This window comes from Uncinocarpus reesii, genomic scaffold (genome assembly GCF_000003515.1).
Source record: "Uncinocarpus reesii 1704 scaffold_1 genomic scaffold, whole genome shotgun sequence".
In the NCBI taxonomy this organism is placed as follows: Eukaryota; Fungi; Ascomycota; class Eurotiomycetes; order Onygenales; family Onygenaceae; genus Uncinocarpus; species Uncinocarpus reesii.
Window position 1 is genome coordinate 5499092 of NW_003052500.1, and position 21511 is coordinate 5520602.

At 49.2% G+C, this 21511-nt stretch overlaps 7 protein-coding genes across 7 annotated transcripts in view; 3 read left to right on the forward strand and 4 right to left on the reverse strand.

Moving 5' to 3' along the window:
• Positions 1–640, forward strand: part of UREG_02100 (adenine phosphoribosyltransferase 1) — a gene marked incomplete at both ends in the record, with an annotated part of 833 nt that extends 193 nt beyond the window's left edge. Inside the window, 2 exons of the mRNA XM_002542538.1 lie at positions 108–386; positions 483–640. Coding sequence (XP_002542584.1) covers positions 108–386; positions 483–640 — 437 coding nt within the window. The remainder of the gene's footprint in view (positions 1–107; positions 387–482) is intronic.
• A 941-nt stretch (positions 641–1581) lies between these two features.
• On the reverse strand, positions 1582–5673 carry UREG_02101 (uncharacterized protein; the record flags this gene model as incomplete). Its single annotated transcript, XM_002542539.1, has 8 exons — positions 1582–1820; positions 1918–1936; positions 1983–3024; positions 3445–4094; positions 4165–4703; positions 4774–5153; positions 5214–5532; positions 5610–5673. 8 exons carry the CDS (start codon positions 5671–5673, stop codon positions 1582–1584), a joined length of 3252 nt encoding a protein of 1083 aa, XP_002542585.1.
• Positions 5674–6425: 752 nt separating this feature from the next.
• On the reverse strand, positions 6426–7391 carry UREG_02102 (uncharacterized protein; the record flags this gene model as incomplete). Its single annotated transcript, XM_002542540.1, has 3 exons — positions 6426–6659; positions 6716–7020; positions 7079–7391. The coding sequence occupies 3 exons, from the start codon at positions 7389–7391 to the stop codon at positions 6426–6428; spliced, it is 852 nt and encodes a 283-aa protein (XP_002542586.1).
• Positions 7392–9018: 1627 nt separating this feature from the next.
• On the reverse strand, positions 9019–10541 carry UREG_02103 (uncharacterized protein; the record flags this gene model as incomplete). Its single annotated transcript, XM_002542541.1, has 2 exons — positions 9019–10041; positions 10107–10541. The coding sequence occupies 2 exons, from the start codon at positions 10539–10541 to the stop codon at positions 9019–9021; spliced, it is 1458 nt and encodes a 485-aa protein (XP_002542587.1).
• Positions 10542–12718: 2177 nt separating this feature from the next.
• On the reverse strand, positions 12719–14067 carry UREG_02104 (WD-repeat protein 57; the record flags this gene model as incomplete). Its single annotated transcript, XM_002542542.1, has 3 exons — positions 12719–12771; positions 12853–13762; positions 13924–14067. The coding sequence occupies 3 exons, from the start codon at positions 14065–14067 to the stop codon at positions 12719–12721; spliced, it is 1107 nt and encodes a 368-aa protein (XP_002542588.1).
• A 561-nt stretch (positions 14068–14628) lies between these two features.
• Positions 14629–15428, forward strand: UREG_02105 (trafficking protein particle complex subunit 3; the record flags this gene model as incomplete). The annotated part of the gene is made up of 3 exons (XM_002542543.1): positions 14629–14985; positions 15052–15243; positions 15309–15428. The coding sequence occupies 3 exons, from the start codon at positions 14629–14631 to the stop codon at positions 15426–15428; spliced, it is 669 nt and encodes a 222-aa protein (XP_002542589.1).
• Positions 15429–17370: 1942 nt separating this feature from the next.
• Positions 17371–19993, forward strand: UREG_02106 (OefA protein; the record flags this gene model as incomplete). The annotated part of the gene is made up of 5 exons (XM_002542544.1): positions 17371–17856; positions 18090–18167; positions 18495–19391; positions 19459–19770; positions 19826–19993. The coding sequence occupies 5 exons, from the start codon at positions 17371–17373 to the stop codon at positions 19991–19993; spliced, it is 1941 nt and encodes a 646-aa protein (XP_002542590.1).
• Positions 19994–21511: the final 1518 nt, after the last annotated feature.

Here is a 21511-nt window from a genome sequence, read left to right on the forward strand (position 1 = left end):
TAAGATAAGACTGCGGCGGTGCTTTGCGCCAGTTCCAGGACTTTCCCTCTCCTGGGATTCTGTTCGAGGATATCCTCCCGATTTTCGCTGACCCTCACTGCATGAAGACCTAATTCGGGGTCTTGGAACTCCACCCTCTGCGACCTATGAGATCAGAAAACCAGATGTAATTGTCGGATTAGACGCTCGTGGATTCTTGTTTGGGCCTTCGCTGGCCCTTCGCCTGGGTGCTTCCTTTGTGCCCGTTAGAAAGCAGGGAAAGCTGCCTGGTCCTGTCGAGACCCAGGCTTACGAGAAGGAATATGGGACGGATTACTTCCAAATCCAAGCAGACGCGATCAAACCCGGCCAGAAGGTCATCGTGGTCGACGATATCATTGCAACTGGTGGGTGCTTAAATTACTCCTTCCTGGGCTCACCCCAAGAATAGAATAAATTATGGAATTGCTTTTGGATTTTGCTAATCTTTTTTGTCCCAATAGGTGGTTCGGCAAGCGCTGCTGGAAGCCTCGTACAAAAGCTTGGAGGCGATCTACTTGGCTTCGTCTTCATGCTTGAACTCGACTTCCTCAAGGGACGCGAGAAGCTCCCAGCCCCGGTTTACACACTTCTCTCCTCTCAACCAACAGCGAGCAATTAACTCCGATTCTCTTTCAGGACGACCAAACTTATCTATATGCACTCCGTTACGGCTTCCTCACGCGGCTTTGGGGCTCTGCTAGAGTTTGCTTTACTATAAATCGGCCATTCTCATAGATTTACCATGCTCCAATCGTGGTGAACTATTAATTTGTCTCCCTTTCTTTTTCGTGCAGTCAATTTAAGACCATATATGGCAACTTGTACTCATCGACTAGCGCCGGCACCGATATCTCTATGTTTTAATCTTCTATTTTGTCACCACTTTTCTGGTATCTCGTCCTAATTGCATGGCGGTTGGTCGTCGGAAACTCAAGGCGTTTTAGGTATAAAAAGCATGATATCATTTTATAGTTGGAAAAAAAACACTGCTTTTCTCCGATTTAACAATAAGGATTTGAATTCCTCCGTGGACTCTGCGAATCGGCGCCGAAATGACGCCGAAGCTCCATTTTGGCCATATTGAAGCAGTAATAACATTCATATCATTTTGCATTGATAACGACCTATTTTAAGCACCTGAGATTCTAGATTCTGGCTGCTGATCTCTTACTCAACCTTGAGCATGCTCGCCATCTCCAGCTAACTACTTGTTTCTAAACCTCATACCCGACCGGCTCCAAATTTAGACAAGTCCAGATCCATTCGCGGCTTCTTTCCAATTGATATGATTTCATATCTAATTCTTGCAGGGCACCGCGTTCATGACTCGTTAAATTTCCATTCCTCCTCCCTTTGGCACAATTTCTCTTTTCAAACAAGGTTGTAGTCCATCAGAGATTCCGGCTTGTGGGAAAATTCGCCCAGCAGATAATCCCGAGTCATTCTCGGAGGGAAAAAATAAAGGACCAAACAGTGAAATATCGAGTTTCCCTTATCTGGCTGGTACTAATCTTGTGATATCTCTCGTCTTACACCTTATCGGCACGATAATTTCGAGTCTCAGAAACTTATCCGCCACGTCGCTCGGGCAGCCATCCCAGTTCGAGAACACGGCAATATCATTGGTGCAGTACCAATGAATCCGAACTCTAGAAGAAATGCCCAAAGCGGACCAAGTATGGTCTGAGCAAGGAAACCGTCATGGCTACTTGGGTTTACAAGGGGACTGTCCGGCGCAGTTTGACTCTTTGAGAGACCAGTATGAGATTCGGAGATATGGTAAGTTGCTGCATCACAATCTGTCAGAGTATATACATTTTTGATATATATCATAAGGTACTAAATTAAATGACAATCAAGTTGCTAATGGGTATTCCCTGAGACCTCATCTCGTACCGCTTTCTAATTCCAACGCCTATTGAATGCTTGAAGTAACTATATGTCTGGTCTCCGCCGCCTACCATCACCATGCTAATCGGATGGGGGCGTGGGATGCTGTCTGCAACGACTTGTATCTCATCAAGTAGCGGGCGAATGAGCCAGGATTCATCTAGTTCGATGATTGGTTCTGAAAATGGGGAAACTGTCTCCTTAGCCGCTGACTTTGATTTTGCATCAGGTGAAAAATCCGGATCTCCATGTTGCGGGTAAGATACGACAATGACCAGCTGCAAAGATGACCGGGACGGCCGAAATCCTGGTATGTTTCTCAACTTCTGGGAGAAACTGCAATTTCCTCGTTTTATTACGATGACTTGGTGCATCTTGGGCACTGACGATGGCAGCGGGGCATCACACAGTTCCCCCGCAAGATATATACTGGACCATGGCAGAGAATGGGCTGATTTTTTGTTAGATGTGCTGGTAGCCCATGGCGTCGGTATCGTCGCTTCCTCAGTGTCAGGTAGTGGCACTGCACCTTTGCCAGTGGCAGTCAAGGCAGGTATAGACGCTCGCGAGATAGATTGGCCAAAGATTGCCGAGCCTGGAGAAGAAGACATGACTTCATCGCGGAGCAAAGATGTAACTTGGCTCATAAAAGACGAGAACGCAAGCTTCATATTTGAGCTGTCCTCAACTGGAGCGCGAACATCTTCCGCCAACTTTCCAGTATTGACTGGAGGCCTGGTAGCGGTTGACGAACCATTCCTGGAAATACGCGGCTGTTTAAAGTCAACAATGATGTCCAGCATTGTCAGGTCCTCAATCTGTGTGAAGTTGGGATCAGTTGGCTCTAGAACTTTAGTGGTTTCGCGAGAAACATAGACTTTCTCATCTTTTCCAAGAGGTATATTGTTGATCACTTGGATGCGATACCCATCAACAGCAGCAGATCCCCCTTCCATAAACAGCGGCACGTCTTGGATCATACCTAAACGCAGACCACTGATAGATTTGACGAAGATTCCGTCGTTAACACGCTCTAATGATGCAGAACTGAGAACAGAGTTGGGCATAGGAGGAAAAGAGAGGTCGAGTGTCGGCCTAGTTGCCATCGGCGCGCTGGTCGAGTTGGGAGGCACCAAGTCCGGGGGCAACGTCCAGGGAAAGTAGAGTGTAGTTGGAGGGCGAAATTAGATCAGAAAGAGTCACGCCTTGGTTGATCCTTTGGAGTATTCCACGACCAGAAGACTCCAGTTCGACCTCTGCGAAGCATTAAATGTAGCTTGGCCAAACTCGCTGCATGAAATATATCCGGGCGTGCTGCAACCCTGGACAGCCCGAAAGGAAGGGGAAGGCAATGGTCGAGGACAGGACTCAGTCGCTGCAGCGCGACCCTTTGGTGGACCCGATTTAACCTTAGCATGAGTACTATGGTGCGCGGAGTTGGGTATAATAAGAGGGTGTCCTTCAGTGGTGAATACAAAGGGCGCATCAAGATGGTTCAACGGGTGAGAGGGGTCAAATAATAGAAATAGATACTTTGCCGTTTCTCCAAGGAAGAAACTCTCCATTCTATCACTCAATTGTCCAGTCCGGACATCTTGAAGCCCTGCCCAACCGCATTTGGTCCAGCATCTTCGCTTTATATCCCTCATAGCCATTTCTCCAACATAAAGATACCACGGATCCTCAGTAGCTTGGTAGAGATAGTACGTTGATTCGACGAACTCTGGCCGCCCTCCCCACCAAGTTAAACCTCCTTCGATTTCACCAGTAGCAACACTCCATCTTTCAGGTAATGCTGAATACCGAGTCCAGAGAGCGGCTGTCAGAAGATGGGCTTCAGCAGCCTTATCCAAATCTCCCGCCAGTGTCAATAAGCCGGGAAAATACGCGCTAAGGCTATCCATCCAAAATGCACGTGTCGCCCCGGTTATAATGTCCCCCTGAATGTAATGGGGGTGTTGATAACTGGAGCCACGGTATAAATGGTGCTGGATAGAATTTCGAGCTTGCTGCCATGTTCTGAGGAAAGCGTCAGGAGAATGAGCTTCTTCCGGTAGTGGAGTATAGTGATTATCTAGTTCATGAAATGGCCCAGATGTGTTGAAAGGCGGAGGTTGCCCTTCAGAAAGTAAAATGTGTGATTTCAGCGCATATTCAAAAAAGCTGTCAATACCCGCCCCAATCTACAGGAATAACGAAGAGAAAATTAGCAAATGGCCTCGATTTCAGGTTGAGAAGGAGTGGTAAACTTACCCCCGTGTATGAATTTACCCACTTTCCCGACTCCGCATCGATGCCAGCACCGATTAACCCAATATCACTGCGTCTTACCCACACGGACCAGAAAGCCCGCTTTGCAAGCTCCTCAAAACGTCCATTTCCAGTGAGTCGACTCAAAACCGTGAATTCCAAAACCAAGCTACCAGCGCCAGCGCTGCATGTCTCGGTGATTTCCTGAGGAAATGCTGACTCAGAATGCGAGGTGTCCCTTGTTGAATTGCCATTTACAGGTGAATTAGGGTAAAACGGTACGCCATAACGAAGATTGACCCGAGGATACGGGAGCCCAGTCGGCGTATAAAAGGCAGGAAGTAAGCGAGTTGCTAGGTCCGTAGCAAGCCTGAGCAGTTGACCATCGTACACAAAACCGTTGGCCCAACGTATCCCAGGATGACTTGGCGTAGTATGGGTTTTATCCCAGAGTTTTGCGTATGATGCCTCATTTACGGGGGGATTATATCCGCGAATTGGCAAATCGCCCACGGCGAAAAGGTGAGCGCTGAGAAGGCCGCCTGGCATGATCTCAATTAACGAGTAAGTAACCATACCCCATCTCACCAGGCAAACACCGAGGTTACCTACCCACGCCTCGAATAACGGTCTCGAAAACCTGGACTTTGCTGTCGACTTCAAAGCCCCTGCCTCGAGAGCCCCTTCCCTTCGGGCCATTTGATCCATCGCCATAGAGGTCCACAAGGTCCCTTACCCCGTCCTGAAACGATGTCCATGCCTTCCACCCATTTCGAGTTTTAGATCCAGCATCCGATAAAATTGCCAATGTCGACAGGCTATCCACAAGTGTAAGGGAGTAATTTCCCAGGACGTCATTCAGCTCAATATGGGCAGGATTCTCGCGGTCGCGTGTTAAGGATCCGCACGTTAAAGGGCGGAGTTCATCTTCGGGAAACGCGTATTTCATATAGTTTTCAAATCCATGGTAGAACATATGTTCTGTTTCCGCCCTACAATGTGCAGGTTTAGCTGTGGCTGTCACTCAGCTTGCGGGGGAAGTTTTGGCAAACCTGAGCTCCTGAAGCCGGCTTTCTCGAATACCTTGAACTCCTAAAAGCCATGATAGCAGCAACAACGCCCTAACGGTCCATACTATTATTACTATTGGATTGAACATCTGGATGCGCCGGCATCTCGAGTGCATCACCGGCAGGGAACTTGGGATTGTGAAGAGTTCATGGAGCATGGACGGTCTATCAAGTTGCTTCGGTGTACTCCGTACTCCGGACGCCATACTACATATCGTGCCGACTTGGTCCCAACCGTACCCTGTAAATCTGACTAAGCTTGTGGCCACTTGTCCTTTGCTCTGATTGGTTGACGCTCTAACTAACTAGTTAAAAGCTTAGTAATGTGCCACTACCAGGCCTCGATGTTATATCGGTTGGCTTGTTTGCTACTCTTACTCCGTATTTTAACCGCGTTTCCATTGCGGTGGACAACCTTGTCAGGAAAGGCGTCCCTGGACATCTTGGTCATTAAAGGCCCATGGCGAAAGTTGCTCGATTTTCTATATTCTTTGCTGCCTTCAGTGGTATTTCTTTGCGTAATGTGGGATGCGCAAAGCACGCCGGGTGCCTGTATATTCGTTGAGAAGCTTAGGTCATATCTCCCATATTTCATCGGACATCTAGGCTCGTACCGGAATGCTCGGATCTGTACTTGGTGTACCTTATCCGTCAGGATAAAGTGGTGCCAAATCCGGCCCCCGATCTATTTTAAACGCGAGAATACCCGGTAGTTGACCCTTGATTCGGTTATGGGTATCGTTGTAGTTTTATGCTCAAAAGGACTGCGATCAACAGAGGACGCCAATACTTGGTGAAAGGAACAAGCAAGGTTTGCGGTAGCCTGACTGGTGACACTGGCTAGCTCTATAAGGATGATGACTTGATCATATCGAGGAGCTGCCACTTTTTACGGCAACCAAGACTTCATCATAAAGATTTTAATCTTATTGCTTCAACATTCATTGTTTAAATTTAAGAGAGATTTTAGCCCCAGCGTTTGTTCTAACTAAAATTCCTCCTTTTCCAGTGACTCGGCCTACTTTGCAAAATTCGTACACTTTGCTGTGAAAGATCGAACAGAATGAACTAAAATCCAAAACGATTCCGTGCCAGTCCCTGACCCGCAAAAAAAAAAAAAAAAAAAATTCGAAACCCTCAGAAAATAACCACACTGTGACTAGTCAAAAGACGCTATATACACGGGGAAAGCTTTCAATTATAATAACTCCGGTCGGACACGTGAATCTCAGGAACCTGTCCATGTGGCGGCATTTGAGTAGACCGCGGCTGTACGTCAAGAACATATCGAACTCCGTCATCAGAAACATAGCTTGGCGGCCGATTTGCCGTTGCTGGTCGTGGCTCGTCAGTTGAAGTTGAGCTGGTCCCACTTCCAGAATCCGTTCCATTCACTCGTTGCCAGTAGATCATATTGGGGTTTATTCTCTGGTCCCATAAGTTAGCAATATGACGCCAGTCGGATTTAGGATAAATAAACATACCATGCTTCCCCTCCATAGGCCGTACGCAGGGGGCGGGGGAGCTAGTGAGGCATTGCGGTTGGTTTCCATATCGCTCTCAACCACCTCTTCATCCCTCGCAAACGTTACACGGATGGGGTGGTCCGTTTCTCCAAACCTCACCCTTCTACCGTCATAGGACTCCTGATCCGCCGTAGGTTTGGAGGCAATCATGAATAGACGCACAAACGAATGGCAGAAATATACCGTAAGAATCATTAATATAAGAATAAGGAAAATGTGAAATTCGCGTCCTCGGATAGATGTCGTCAATGCAAGCGTCATGTCTAAACACCCATGGTCAGCCGCATGCCTATCGAAGTATTTGCCAGAGGTGTTCCTTACAAACTGCCAACACAATTGCAAGGATACTTCCCGATATTGCACAGTTGACCATTTTTCTCTTCGCTTCCCTTGTCTTAAATCCCGGCCCCAAACGGAATCGCAGCCCTCCCTCGTCCCCGCCTCGACTTACGGGAAGGTCGTACCCACCCCATGGGATATCGACGCCTCCCATTCGGCCGTGTTGACGAACCCACATGGTCAGGCGATGTATTGTTCGGTGGATTTTCCACTCGTTCAGCTTCCTGGCTGTTCGAACGTGAGCTGGTTGGTAATATTGTTTGGGTTGTGGCAGATCTCGTCGAATGCGGTACATGGTGCGCACTGTGCAAAGGCAATCGGTTTTCTTTTAAAGGTGCTGAAAACAACCGCAATTTAAACCTGCGGCCTGCTGACTTCACTGATATACGGTCACCATGTTGCCCGGCGGGCGCGCCGGCAAAAAGAGACGTCACCCGACCACGAAGGGTTCCGAAGCTGTTGGCCATGGACCTCGATCTTCTCAAAATGCTCGTGAATCGACGTTAGATAGGTAGTATCCTCGCGAATCCTCCGATAGAGACATGAACATGACCCTACCGGGCCTCGTTCTTTCTGCCCCTCTTGACGTTTCCAGATCTCAGAAGCGCGGTTGTTCCGGTTCCTCAAACAGCTCTTTGTTTCCTTTTCGGCTGCACCATAAATGGGACGAGAAATCAAAGAGGAAATTATACACTATTGTCTGATAGCAAATCGAAAATAGGAATCGCCCATCCCTTCAGTCATGGAAGCGACTCAAAAGTTGATGATTTTTTCTCGAGGGGAACGACTTGAATGCACCGCATCAACAGAGAAGGCGGAGCAAACCATAAACATAGTAATTTCAACCTGAGACTTGAGGGGTGGAAAAGCCAGTGTAGCAAGTTAACCGGAAGAACCGGCGGGAACAGGTCGCCAGCGAACAAACTCCCAACAGGCAAAGTTGCAAGCCCGGCCCAGAAACGATCCAGTCAAGCTTGACTCTTGGGCCTTGAGGATTCAAATTTCCTTTCAACGTCGTCAGAAACTGAATGGGATCCCCAACAGCCATAGGGCAGAGGATGGAGGCCTCATCCCGGAAATAAAGACGAGAGAACATCGATGACCCACGGCATCACGAAACGCGGCCGTCCGGAGGCTAGACAGACGGTGTAACTCAAGCCAGACAAAACGCCCACGAATCGGGCAATGGTCTCCGTCTTTCGACGATGGCCATCGACTGCCCGTTGTGGTGGCCCCTGGACCAATTGGCTGCCCCTGGACGTATTAGCCTGAAGCACACCGAAGTCGCGGAGTCGGAGGGAGGTGTGTGAGGTTGAACCCCGCGCCCTGGGTCGCACGGACGCAAGAGGGACGAGATGGGGTGACGAAGACCTCAGGAGTGCGGTGAATCTGAACCAGGATCCTCGTTCTGGGTCTCGAGATGGCGTTTCAAGTTCGATGGTTGCCAGACTGCCGTTGGCCGAAAAGCCGCTTTGGTGTCCTTGGCGCCATCCTGAAGCACGACGAGGGGAACGGGCTCATTCTTGGGCAGAGCGGGAGAAGTGCCTGAGAGCATTTAACGAGCTACAGTACTCTGCAGCTGCGGGCGAGACTAGAGCTGTTTTATTCATAGGTCAAGCCAGCTTTTGTCAACGATGATGATATAATAATCGCTCTGTTGATCAGATCCTCTTCCATAAATCATACATTTTACTATCAATTAGTTTCGCATCCATCTCTAATGAGGTCGGCCAAGGTTTCATCGTTGGCCATTTTAACCATTCTCACAGCGGAAATTAATGTTGATCAGCTTCTCACGAGGCCAAAGTCCACGGTTTAAATATCCCGTTCCTCGTATGAAGGGACAGCCAAAACAAAGCAAAAGGATCGAGAGCGGCGGTACTTGACGAGAAACCCAAACCCCATACATCAGTCAAAGTCATCTAATCATACTCATCGTCACCCGAAGTCGAATCATTTCTCGATCCTAGCGCGAATACCAAAACCGACAGAGCCGCGACGATCATCGTCATCGCGATCCCACCAGGCCACGAATTCTTCGCCTCTCGTCGAAACTCCTCTTCGGTGCGAAACAGAATAACCCACGCGTCAACGCCATATTGCAGTACGACCGAGTGACACCAACAGTTGTCGTAGAAGCCGATGTTTTCAAATATGGTACTGCTAGCCAGCCACGCGGCGTTGATAACCGCGATCGTCTTGCCCAGGCACCGAGAAACGATAGCGAGGCGGCCATACCAGCGATGCGCTGTTGACCTGGCTGGTCGTGACATTGCAGCGTGCGACAACAGCATGGACACAAGTAAGACCAACCAGGAAAATGTTCCCAGGACGCCATAGAGCGCGTAGCTACCGGACCGGCAGCCAAGGCCTTTGACTGGCGTTAGAATCGCGATGATGACTGATGCCCCAGTGGTTCCCCATTGTACAGAGAGAGCCATGAGAGAAGCAAGTATTATTCGCCACCACATTTCCGGCGGGATGCTCGCCAGTCTTGGATAGGTCTCGATAAAGACCTCGTCCTGCGAAATCGGAAGTACGGTAATTTCGCTTTCAGACACCTCGTTGATGACCGGCTGTAAAGTTGGAGTCTGAGGCTTATTATCTGGCTGCCAAGTTGGCTCTGTTTCTGCGGCATGGCTGCGATCGATGGCTCTTGTTGTTTCAATAAATGCATTGACCGTCTGCCACCATGTTAAAACTCGCGCGTAGTTATATACAGGGCCCTTTTGTAGTTCATCGCCGGCAAAATTCAAGCCAAACCAGAGTGATTGTCTGGTATTTCCATAGTGCCGGACCGTGATCCCATCGTTTTCCGGCTCCGGGATGTTAGGGCTGCTTTGGACTCCGGATGACGGGTTCAAATGCCTTACGCGCAAGGCATCCTCCACTGCATCGTGCGAGCTCTGGGTCCCGACAATAACCCAGCCACATATAACAGGTATCTGTTTTATGCTGTCAGATGCTGAAAAGGGGCTTCTTGTTTGGTTGAATGCGCCACTCAACTTACCAACCATACCCACAATGTTCCTGCGCTAATCTGCATAACCGGATCCAAACTGTCGATAGCCGCGATGAAAGATGCAATTACAGTAAAAGTGTAAGCGATTACTGCCGATAGCACCTGAGCAACAAGCGAAGCCGTAACTCCGCGCCTTGAGCGCCGTAGCCGTCCATTGAGTCCGCGCCACCACACTTCCATCCCAGGCGCAAGCAATCGGCGTATCTCGCTTAACTCGGCAGGAACCTGGATAGGAACCTGCTGCGCTTCGGCAAGGAAATACTGCACGCCATTCACCTGCCGCTTGTAGCGGGCCCGGGTCTGGGGGTGCAAGTTATCCAACAGCTCACGAAATACCCGCCGCACCCAGTACCGATTCAGCATCGTGATGGTAAGCGAATAAGTAATCAGCGCCGGGCTGCCAACCGCAAGGCAAAGGCTCATGATGTCGCTCCATGGGCTCCCGGTTTCGTAGGGGAGCTGCGCAGTGAGTGCGAGCCAAGGGAGAAGGTAGTTGGTGAATGATGCGGCAAAGGCATTGAAATTGAAGTTCTGCTCTTCATTAGCGTTTTACTTCTGCGGAATGTCGAATACTCAGGGATGCTCACCGGCCATGGAATTTGATCTATATTGCAATAGGCGTTGCAGGTTTCGATATCCACCCCCCAGGTGTCCTTATCGAGTGAAGAGACGGGTTGGCCAATCTTATCGATTAGTCCATGAGTTAGGTTTTCCAGATTTGGGCCCAAATGTGCCTGCAACGAGTTAAAACAAAGATGTTCCCAGCCAGTCACAGGTATTCTCTCCTTGAAAGCAGGATCCATATCTAGAATGGAGCCGAGAAGTAGTCTTCAAATAGAAGGAAAGCGGCGAGGCGCAGGCAAGTTAAATACTCCATCCTGTGTTCCATGCAGGAAACAGTCATAATTTGCGGCAAGTTGTCTGGGGAGTAAGTGACGCTACAGCCTCGTCGTCGTATCGTTAAATCGGCGAGGCTGTGCGGCTCTTTGACTGAAAGCATTATTGGGCAGGTCAGCGGTCACCGGTCTTGCTCGTGTTTGAATACGTCGCTGGATGCTGGGGGGCATGTCGGAGCCATCCTAGCGCTATTTGATCAACTGCACTATTCGTGAGTCGGGAATCTTGGCGGCTCTCGAATGATACGGAGGATATGACAGCCCGAGGCGCACACGCGAGTCCAAGTATCGCCAGGCTTTGTCTCACGCGGGGGGCTTCCTGTTCAAGAACTCCTCCGCGACCGAAACCAGGAGTCGAAGCGGCACGAACTATAGTTAGTTAACTAACTAATGGACTCCGTAGGTACGGAGCGACTATCCATCCGACCCTGATATCAAGAAGCTGAATCTCAGATGTTAGCACGAGGCTACAAGCTGTGAAGATTACCTCTGCTGCACCCTTTGTCGAAAGGATGCCGATGCGGATAAACCAACTCCGCATAGAGACCCTTTCGGCAATGAGAAAAGCGACTATATGGCTTCAGATTCTCTGTTTCCCTTTAACGAATACTTCGTCGAGATCACTCTTGATTCATCAGAGATGCTCTAGCTATTTCAATCCCCACCGCCGTTGCAGCTCCTTTTTTGTGTAATGTGGTTGAGCTCACCGTGGTCCCAACGTCGATTCCTCCGCCAAGTGAACGTTAGATAGTGTTATGAACTCTAGGAGTTAGCTACTAGTTAGTTATTCTCCTTGGGCAGTGACTTTTCCAAGAGGCTGCCTCCCAAATTTCAACGCCTGGTGCTTGAGTATGACATTGGCCGACTGATATTTGTCCTCAAAACCGCCGCCCAGATAACTAGCCGCGCGGATCACCGTGCAACCGGAAGGGGCGCGATCATTACTATGGAAGATATATTGAATCGAAGTTGATATTGCGACGTAATAGGCTGCGTATCCACTTGATCAATGACCCAGGTGGTGGCGACATCCAAGCTCCTCAGGACTGCAAAATTACTGGAAATGATTTCCTTTCTACCAAAGCAGCCGGATTGGTATTGATATCGTATTCGCGCAAGAAAAAGGAGGCCAAGATGGGTTTTGGGCGCGTCGGTTTCACCTTTTCACGCTGAAATATCTGTGGCCAAATGTGTGGATGCTCGCAGGCCACAGCTTGCTCATGAAGTAACTAGTGGATATACTGCCCCCAGTCTTCTGTGTATGAAGTATAAACTAATGTTGAACATTGAACAGTGCTTAAATGTCGCGCTATCCTTCCATTGGATCAAACAGGAGTAGAGTATATTGGCGACAGACCATTTCCCAAGATCACCTGGTTATTTTCAGCAACTAAAGATGTCACGCCTCCCTTAATTCGGTCTCGAAATTGACAAATACTGATTCATACTCTGCATTCACGACGACCTCTTGCTAGGAGCCTACCTAATCTAGCAATAGTTCATTATGCCACGGCCATTCCAGAGAATGAGGCATGAGGAATGCTGGTATCTTTTGGGGATTCGGCTTTTATCCACTCACCTCAGGCTGTAATTAGCCTATTCGCTCCAGGTGTATAATACAAGAACGCAGAATATAACGCTCAACAAATGTCACGATATACGTTTCTTAAACCAATGCGGGTATGTTGACTTTGACGGTTGGGTTTATTTCCCAATTTCTCCCAGGAACAAACAGCGATCTGACGACCCTGAGACGACTGTTGGAGGCGCAAAAAACGTTAGCCAACGCAAGCCGAGAAAATGCTAGAGAGTGGACATTAACAGAATTATCAACTTACTGATCGGTTCGTCATTCGGTGCAAATCGCACGTCGTTGACGGTTCCCTTGTGCCCAGGAAGTTTATATAGGATTTTAGCCGATTGAGTATCCCAAATAACCACGCTTCTGTCTCCGCTTCCAGCAGCGATCCTTTCTCCATTGGGTGACCAGCTGGATCTAATAAGATTCTTTTCTAGACCCGTCGGTGCGCCGTCGTAGGTCTTGATATGTCGGTCGGCTGGTGCGAAGGGCCTAATGTCCCACGTCCGTACAGTAGAATCATGCGAGTTTGACAGCAGTGTTTGGGAGTCCGGTGAGATCTGTAAAGATGTCACTGTGTCCGCATGCCCAATCATGGAGTATACAACTGATCGTTTTCGAACATCCCATACGTGGATATCGTTGTCAATTCCCCCACTGTAAATTTCATTTCCGGCTTCAGCTAATGCGATCGCGGTAATGGGCATCTCCGTCTCAAAGAAATCTACCGCATCCTTTTGTCGGGGATCCCAGATTCCAATACATCCATCATCGCTGCCACTAATTAAGAGATCTTGTCCTCGTTTGCTGAGATCAACGCAGTTGACGATTTCCTCGTGTCCAACATGTCGGCGTATTCTTTGCCCGGACTCAAGATCCCAGCTAGCAAGTGTCATGTCTGCTGATGCGGAAAAGATAATGCGCGAATCGCGAGACCATTGTAAATCTAGAACGGCGCCTTTGTGTCCAGTCATGACGCCATAGTTTTCGCATTGGCCGTAAGTTCTCCATAATACTAATAGTAAGAGACAAATCAGTTTTTGCCCAACGCCAAAATGTCCTTGTACATCGATGGCTGGGCGTCTCACATATCGACCTATCCATTCCACTGGAAGCAATTTGTTGGCCCGTTGGATCAAACCTCGTCGCGAAAACTTCCCCGGTATGGCCTGTACGAATCAGTCAGCCCCGAGCAACTATTCATCAAGAAACTAACCAAATCGCACCTGTCAGTTCCATAATAGGAGCCTCAAGCCCGCTTGTGCGGGGGATCTGGCAATTTTCAATCAGTTTTGCTCCTCGAAAAAATTCTGGAAGGAGCATGACTTACAGCTTTCATCAACGCTCCATGCTGCGTTGTACTATTTGAGATAGCAAGGGAGTTTTGATTTCTCAGGTCCGCATCCGAGCGTGGTCGTTTGACCAGCTGCGTTGAGCCAAACGAAGCTTGAACCGGCCTCTTTTCCGCAGACATCATTGGAATCACGTCAAATTGAGAAAGAAAAACTCTGTAATCCAAGGAGTGGTGTAGAAGCCAGTAAATCTTTAACAAGTGTTCGATATGAAGAAACGATGGTATGAGCAACGGCCTTTCAACAGTATCTCAACTGACGCGCTCGTCAGGTTGATCGCGATTTCCGCTGGGAAGTTTGCTGTAGGCGCTACTTTAAGCCGAAGACAGCGGCTGGGCGGCTTAGGCGGCTAACTTAGTTTAGTGACCATCGGCTCCACATGTCCAGATGCGCGGGTCCAATAAACTCCCCCTTTGGACTGGAAAGCATATTTGAACTGCATGACTTGCACGATTGACCAGCTTCAGCACAGCACTTCGATTGCCTATGACTACAGTCACATCGATGTCGACTGAAGATTAAGATCGCACCCGACTTCAAATTACGTCTGCCTACTCCCTAAGAATACCTCACGTCGTCACCGAAAGCGCCCAGAATAGGTGAAGAGTATGCGCCTCTCTACGCCCATTCCCTCGCAACCTTCAACCATATGATTTGCTAATTATACCGGCTACATTTAGAATATGGAAGTGAGTAGGATTTCATTTGGCTTGGGTTCGCCAGCTTCTATACCCCTCCTTCAAAACCGGACGCGCACGATCGTCGCTGGGACAAGCAAAAGGGACCTCGAAATCGCTAATCGCTTATTTGGTGAATGTAGGACGAAGGTTGACAAGGTCAATGCGGAGCTAGTCACTTTGACGTATGGAACCATTGTTGCGCAGCTCTGCAACGACTATGATAACGATTACATCGAGGTCAACAGACAATTGGATAAGATGGGGTACAATATCGGAATGCGTTTAATCGAAGACTTCCTGGCAAAGTCGAGCGTCGGGAGGTGCTCAAATTTCAAAGAAACTGCCGATATGATTTCCAAGGTCAGCTAGCTTTAGAAGCTCCAAGGGCCGATGCTTGCGGTGCTAATTTAGGGCTCGGCGATATAGGTTGGCTTCAAGATATTTTTGAATATCACTCCTACCGTGACGAATTGGACAAGCGATAATAAACAGTTTTCATTGGTGTTTGAGGAGAATCCGCTTGCGGACTTTGTGGAATTACCCGATGATGGGCGGGCACAGGATGAACTGTGGTACTCGAATATTCTGTGTGGCGTGCTCAGAGGCTCATTGGAAATGGTATTTGGCCCTATAATCTTTCCGTGTCGCTGGTTCATGATCCCCACTAATGCGATCCGGTGTAGGTGCAAATGCAAGTGGAGGCCCATTTTGTGAGCGATGTTTTACGTGGAAATGACACTACGGAAATGCGGGTTTCTCTAGTCAGATACTTGGAAGACGAAATGCCGCCTGACGACGAATGAGAGGGTAAAGAAAGGGTGGTGCGATCTATCAATCGTGGGTTGCGAACTGGCGCGCGCGACCGGGTGTTATGGCGTTTTGGGGCCGTGTTTTATTCCAGCGTTTCCTAGACATTTGCTCCCATGGAATGTGGTTCGATGATTCTTCTCGCTTCGACCGTTCAACGAAGCTTGACCTCTGGTTTGATCCTCTGAACTCGAGCTAGCGTATCAACAAGCGCGGGGGTCTGGCTGCAAAACACACATCGTCCAGCGCCATCCCTGCGATCCCAGAGGGCGGGAGAGCGATGATTTGCTCACGTGATCGGTCCGATCGGTTTCCCGTCCAATCAGCAAGGCAGGCCCGGCACCCCCGGCGCTGATGGTGAATCCGCTACAAGACCTGATGCGCTCCCTCTTCGCTCCCCGCATTTGATCCGACGGGTCTTCCAATCCGCCGCTGGCTGACAGTCGTACAAAGCAGAAGCGTGAGAAGAATCAATTGTATGGCCATTCGCCCAATGACGCAGCGTGCTGAGATGAAGCCCCCCCGTTCCAGCGTGTATCTTGGGTAATGTCGATACCAGTATGCTGAAATTATGGGGTCTTGGCCGTGTATCAAGCGGTTTGACGTGAGTATGGGGTTGTTGACACTGTGCGGTTTGGGGGGTGCCACTCCAACACATCGAATGGCAGCCATCACCGTCCCGTAGGCGAATAGCTAGATCTCCAGAGAGCGTCCGTCATACGTGTGCGCTTGTTGTCGCTTGTTGCAATGCATTCGGTCAGGCCCGGCCTCTAAATTACGTGCGGTCAGGTCAGGTACGGGCGTACCGTATGTTTCGCCCCCCTTTCCTCGTGATACTTGCGTGCCAGAGACTACGGCGGGCGTGCGTAGCCGCGGGACCTGCTGTGACAGCCACCCGAATGAATATAGACGATCGTCTCGCCAGAAAGCTGCAACGATCCCATTTTTAACCCCCCTCTGCTCGCGAGGCCGTGATGAAGAGATGAATGTCAGGACTGTGTTCAGGTGCATTTGAAGGACTAGGGCGAATTGGATTCTGTGTTGAGGTGTTCTTCTCTCTTTTCAACCCCATTTCAATTCCACGTCTTCCCCAAACCCAAACCGCTGGTCCCTCCTCTTCGCTGCCTTTTTTGCCTGGTGAGTACTCAACTGATCCCAGCGCCCAACCACTCACCACTTCTCCGCCCCCCCAGGCCTGAAGAAAGATCTCCTTCGCACCCTTCCCTACCCGCCAACTCCCTCTACAACACCTACCTCTATGCGCGATCAACTCTCTCTGCTTTTCCCACCGACTCGTCCGGGCATCATGCTCTGCTAGTCACCCGCTCTCCTCTTGTCCTTTGCAGATGATTAACGCGCTCTCTCCAACCTACACAGTACCGTAACTCCATTCATCGCTGGTGCGCCGTCCGAGTACACGTCCTCCCATACCCACACTCTGGCGCCCGACTTTCATCTGACCTTACCGTCTATCCTTTCTTCCACCGTGCTGCCACTTTCCGTCTTAACTCGCCTCCCGTTCGTCGCAATAGGCGAAGCTCTCCCTGGTCGGGCCCTATCTGCTCTCCAACGTCTTTCGTTACCCGCCGGTTTCAAACTTTGGCATTCCCGTGGGATATCTTGTTAGAGTTGTTTGTGCCTAGCGTTCGCCCCAGTCACGCTTTCGCCACCCCGACGCCTCTTTCAATCAAGAAACTTGCGGCTCAGTGTTGACAACTTCGGCGAAGCTAGTTGTTCCTGCAAACTCTCGCAAGACAGACTCCTAGGCATCAGGCCGTTAACGCCGCCCTTCGCTCTTTCTCTTCAGTAACGTTACACCCCAGCTCCTCCGTCTGATCTATCGTCTTTGGTCGCGATTTTGTCGGGGTAGTCGTGGTTAAGAGTAGGCCAGATTCTCTGGTTGATAATACCAAGTGACTGGTTCAGCTCGATACCGCTATGAACCAGATGAACATGCAGGGAATGCATCCTGCCGCTGGCGGCCCAGTGGGCGGCATCCCCATGATGAACACCGGCTCGTCTGCTCCTCGTAGCGACCCCAACAATCCGAACGTTTCGCCGGACCACAACATGGTTGTACAGCTTAATACCTACATCTACGACTACTTTCTGAAACGAGGCTACATTGATTGCGCGAGGGCCCTTGTCAAAGATTCCAACGTCCCAATGAATACAGCTGCACCGTCAAAGTTCAACCATCGTGATGGTGAAGTTAACGGTGTCGATCTAGATGCCATGGCCACCGACTCAAACGATGATATGAAAGCCAAGGTTCCAGATGACCTCCCACGACCTAACCTGAACGGTGATATGCAACAAACATCCTTTCTGTTCGACTGGTTCAACCTTTTCTGGGATGTTTTTTGGGCGCAAAGGCGAAAAGGCAAAAGCCCTGAAGCCATGCAATATCTTCAGCATACTCAAGTACGTCAAGCGCGTAACTATCCTGCAATAGCCTTTTAAGGCCCGTACTGATACTTCCTTCCCAGAGTATACTTCGTCTCCGTGATCACCAACAAAACCAAATTTACCGCCATTCCCAAATGATGCCAAGTCAATTCAATATGAGGATGGGTAACGGGAATGATGCGAGCGAAATATGCAAAAGTCGATGATGCAAGCGAATGCCCTAAACATGTATGCTACGTCGCGCTCAGTGTCGCGTTGGATGGGATTTAGCTGACAGTGTTGCTAGGACTACACAACATATGGCACAACTGCAGCAGATAAGCTCAGTATGCACACAATGCACGTGACATCTGACATGAGATGATGCATAGCGCAGTCACTCCTCTGTGAGATGCACGTCTCGTCTAACGACGCGCTGATGACACAGTCATGGCACAATGACACGATGTCGTGCGCAGTCGCAAGGTCTCCCGGGTCAGCCAAATCAACAGACTAATACTTTGTTGATGCAACATGGTATCAATCCAAGAACTCTGACCCCGGCTCAGCTCCACTCACTGCAAGCACAAAATCCATCGGTACAAGCAAAGTCTCTCCAGGTATATAATCAGAATCTGGCCATGCATCACTCACGCTCAGCTATGAATAATCAGGGCATGCCAAATGGCTTAATGAATCCCGGAGTTATGCCAAACCAAGGCGATGTAATGCCATTGCATGACGGGCAAGGAATGTTGCCAATGCAAGATTACTACGCACCGAACGGTCAGATGGCGCAAATGAGACCCGGAATGCAGACACCAGGCGGACAAGCTGGCGGCGGAAACCATGCGCTCCAGGACTACCAAATGCAGCTGATGCTCTTGGAGCAGCAAAACAAGCGTCGCCTCATGATAGCTCGCCAGGAACAAGAGATCATGGCTCATGCTGATGGTCAGCCTGGAATGGTTCAACCCAACTTGGCTCCTGGAACATCGCCTCAGGGGAGTCGAACTGGCGCATCTCCAAATCCGAATGAACAGATGAAACGGGGAACACCGAAATTACCTCAGACAGGACTTCCTGGGTCGCCAAATGTTGGTGATGCGATGGGCCAAGGCCGTGGCTCACCTGCATCGATGAACTTCGCTGGTGGTCAGATTCCACCTGATATGGGCGGAGCTGCCTTTTTCAACGTGAAGCCTGAAGGTCTCGTTGGCCCGAATGGTATGCGGCCGCCAAGTTCAAATCCCGCATTTAGTGGTCCGCAGATGACACAGCCGATGGATGCGATGACACGCCCACAGCCGCCTGGAACTGCAAACAGAATGCCAAGTGGCAATTGGCAACAAAATCCGCAAGGACAACCCATGATCCCCCAACCTGGACAAGCCCAAACCGCCGGAACGCCTCAAGAGCGGAATGCGATGCCGCCCCCCCAAGCTCCCGCTGCTGGTGGAGCGACTGGTAGAGTCCAACCGCCTTCCCCTCAACCTGGCGCCGTGGCGCCTCCAACCCCACAACAAGCGAACAAGCCAGCCCCAAAGACTAAGAAAGACACTAAAGACACAGTGAGAAAGGTAATGAAGGTTAATAGCATATGCTCCGTCGTTCTGTGCCCTGCTAACTGCTGCTTAGCGTGTTGCCAAGTCGAAAGTTCCCGCCAACGCAGGAAACACGGCTGCAACTCCATCATCCGAAGCGGAGCCTCCACCAACTCCTACACCCTCTACTCCAATCACCCCCGTACATCCAAATTCGTTCAATAAAGCTGGTCCCGGTGCGGCGACTAATGGTGCGCAGCCAACATCGGCACCCGCACCGCAAGCTATCGGGCAGCAACCACCGCAGCCATCTCAATTACCGCAAACGCAACCTCAGCAACAACCGCAACCACCACAACCGCAACAGGATCCCAATTTAACGTTCGGTGATATAAACATCCCTGATGTAAGTCGGTCTCTATGCATTCGTATAAAGTACGACTCTGACAGTCTAAATCTAGAATAACACTTATGGCCTTGATTTCGCCGGTCTTGAGAACCCCGACCTTCTTGAAAGCTTTGATTTTGACACATTTCTTAACAACGAGGATCCAAACGGATTTACTTTCGAATCCAACTTGACTTATAACCCCGACGGTGTCGAGGCAGGCGCTGGCGACACACTATAAACCCGTTTCCTCCTTGTCCAGCGGCGTTACTCGTTTAGGTTTACCCGATTTCCGTCCTAATTCGCAAACAGTCGGCGGTCCGGATTGTTCTCCGCCAGCGTCGTCGTTCCTTCTTCACGCTCACTATTAACCTTTTATTTTCCCTTCGATCTTAATATCTTTTTGGATACAGCTGGCAACCATTGCTCCGAAGGCGCTGACAAAAAGAGAATTTTCTACTGCATTGCCTCCGATTTCTTTTTCTTCCTTTATTTTCTGCCCTCCTTCATATCATCTTTAGGTGTGATTCCCATGAATTTGATGTGGACGATCGGCAAGATGGGGCGTAGGCTTGGTGGTAAGGGATTTGCAGGCGCGGTTTCTGCTTTTCTGATATATTTAATGGCGGTATCATTATAAACAACGTGTGGTCCCGCGGGTTACTGCTTTTTGAAACCCCTTTTCCCATGTTCCTCTGCTTTTATTCCCAATTACTTGTCACTCGCGACTTTGTTAAAACGCCGTTTCATTTTCTCTCCGGGAAAATCTCCTTGTCAGTTGGTTCTATAACTCTGGTCTGATTGGAAATACCTATATGCGTGCTCTGTTTTTTGAAAAAATTTGGTCCACCTTCTCAATACTCTAAAGAAAAGGATTGATCCTCATGCTCACTACTTATTTTTCACATTTTCTTTTCACCCTATTGTCAACCAGTCTTACGCAAGAGGCTACATTACCTCTTCCCAGCACCAAGCTTCATGCCCTTTTGGTCCTCCTATGGCATGCTTATCTAGTGCTCCTCAGGGGGCTTTCAAGCCGAAAACTCCCCTTGGGAGACCCCTCACCACAATAATTGGATTTTTCTTCATCTATCGACCCTTTTTTGCTCACAGCCTACTTCCGTGTCCACTATGACCACCCATTTCTTAACAAATCCCCCCTTACACAAACTCCCTCTTCTCAATGCTCATCCAGTATCATCTCACCTTAGCTCTTGTCTTTTCTTTCTCATTGTTTCTTTTTCTTCCCCCCTTTTAAAACTCCGTAACTACACCACACCGTTTCCTCATATAACTTTCTGTATTTTTTTGAATGAGATTCCCAATTTTTTTTTTTCCTCTGTGTATGATCCATTCGGACGTTGTGGCAGTTGGTGTTTGGTTATCATTTACTTTTATTTGCAAAATTAAAGTTGGAGAATTATTTTTTCCTGTTCCACTCTTTTTGACGCTTGGGTCTTTATCTGAATTGATTCAGGTGTTGAGATCACTCCTGCCAACAGATAGGCCAAGAGGACTATCACAAAACAGCATTTCAATCCACCAAATCTTCTTCATATTAGCGCCAGAGCCAGAACAGGACAGAAACCACCGCCGGCCGTTTTACATTTATAAACATGAACACATCACTTACTCGGAGCCAAGCGTTACTTCAAGGAACAGCGCCCAAGATCAAATCCATGCCACAAGCAATTTGATATCTATACCTAGTAGTTTAACATGGATCTACGATACTACAACATACGTAGCTATCGATGCC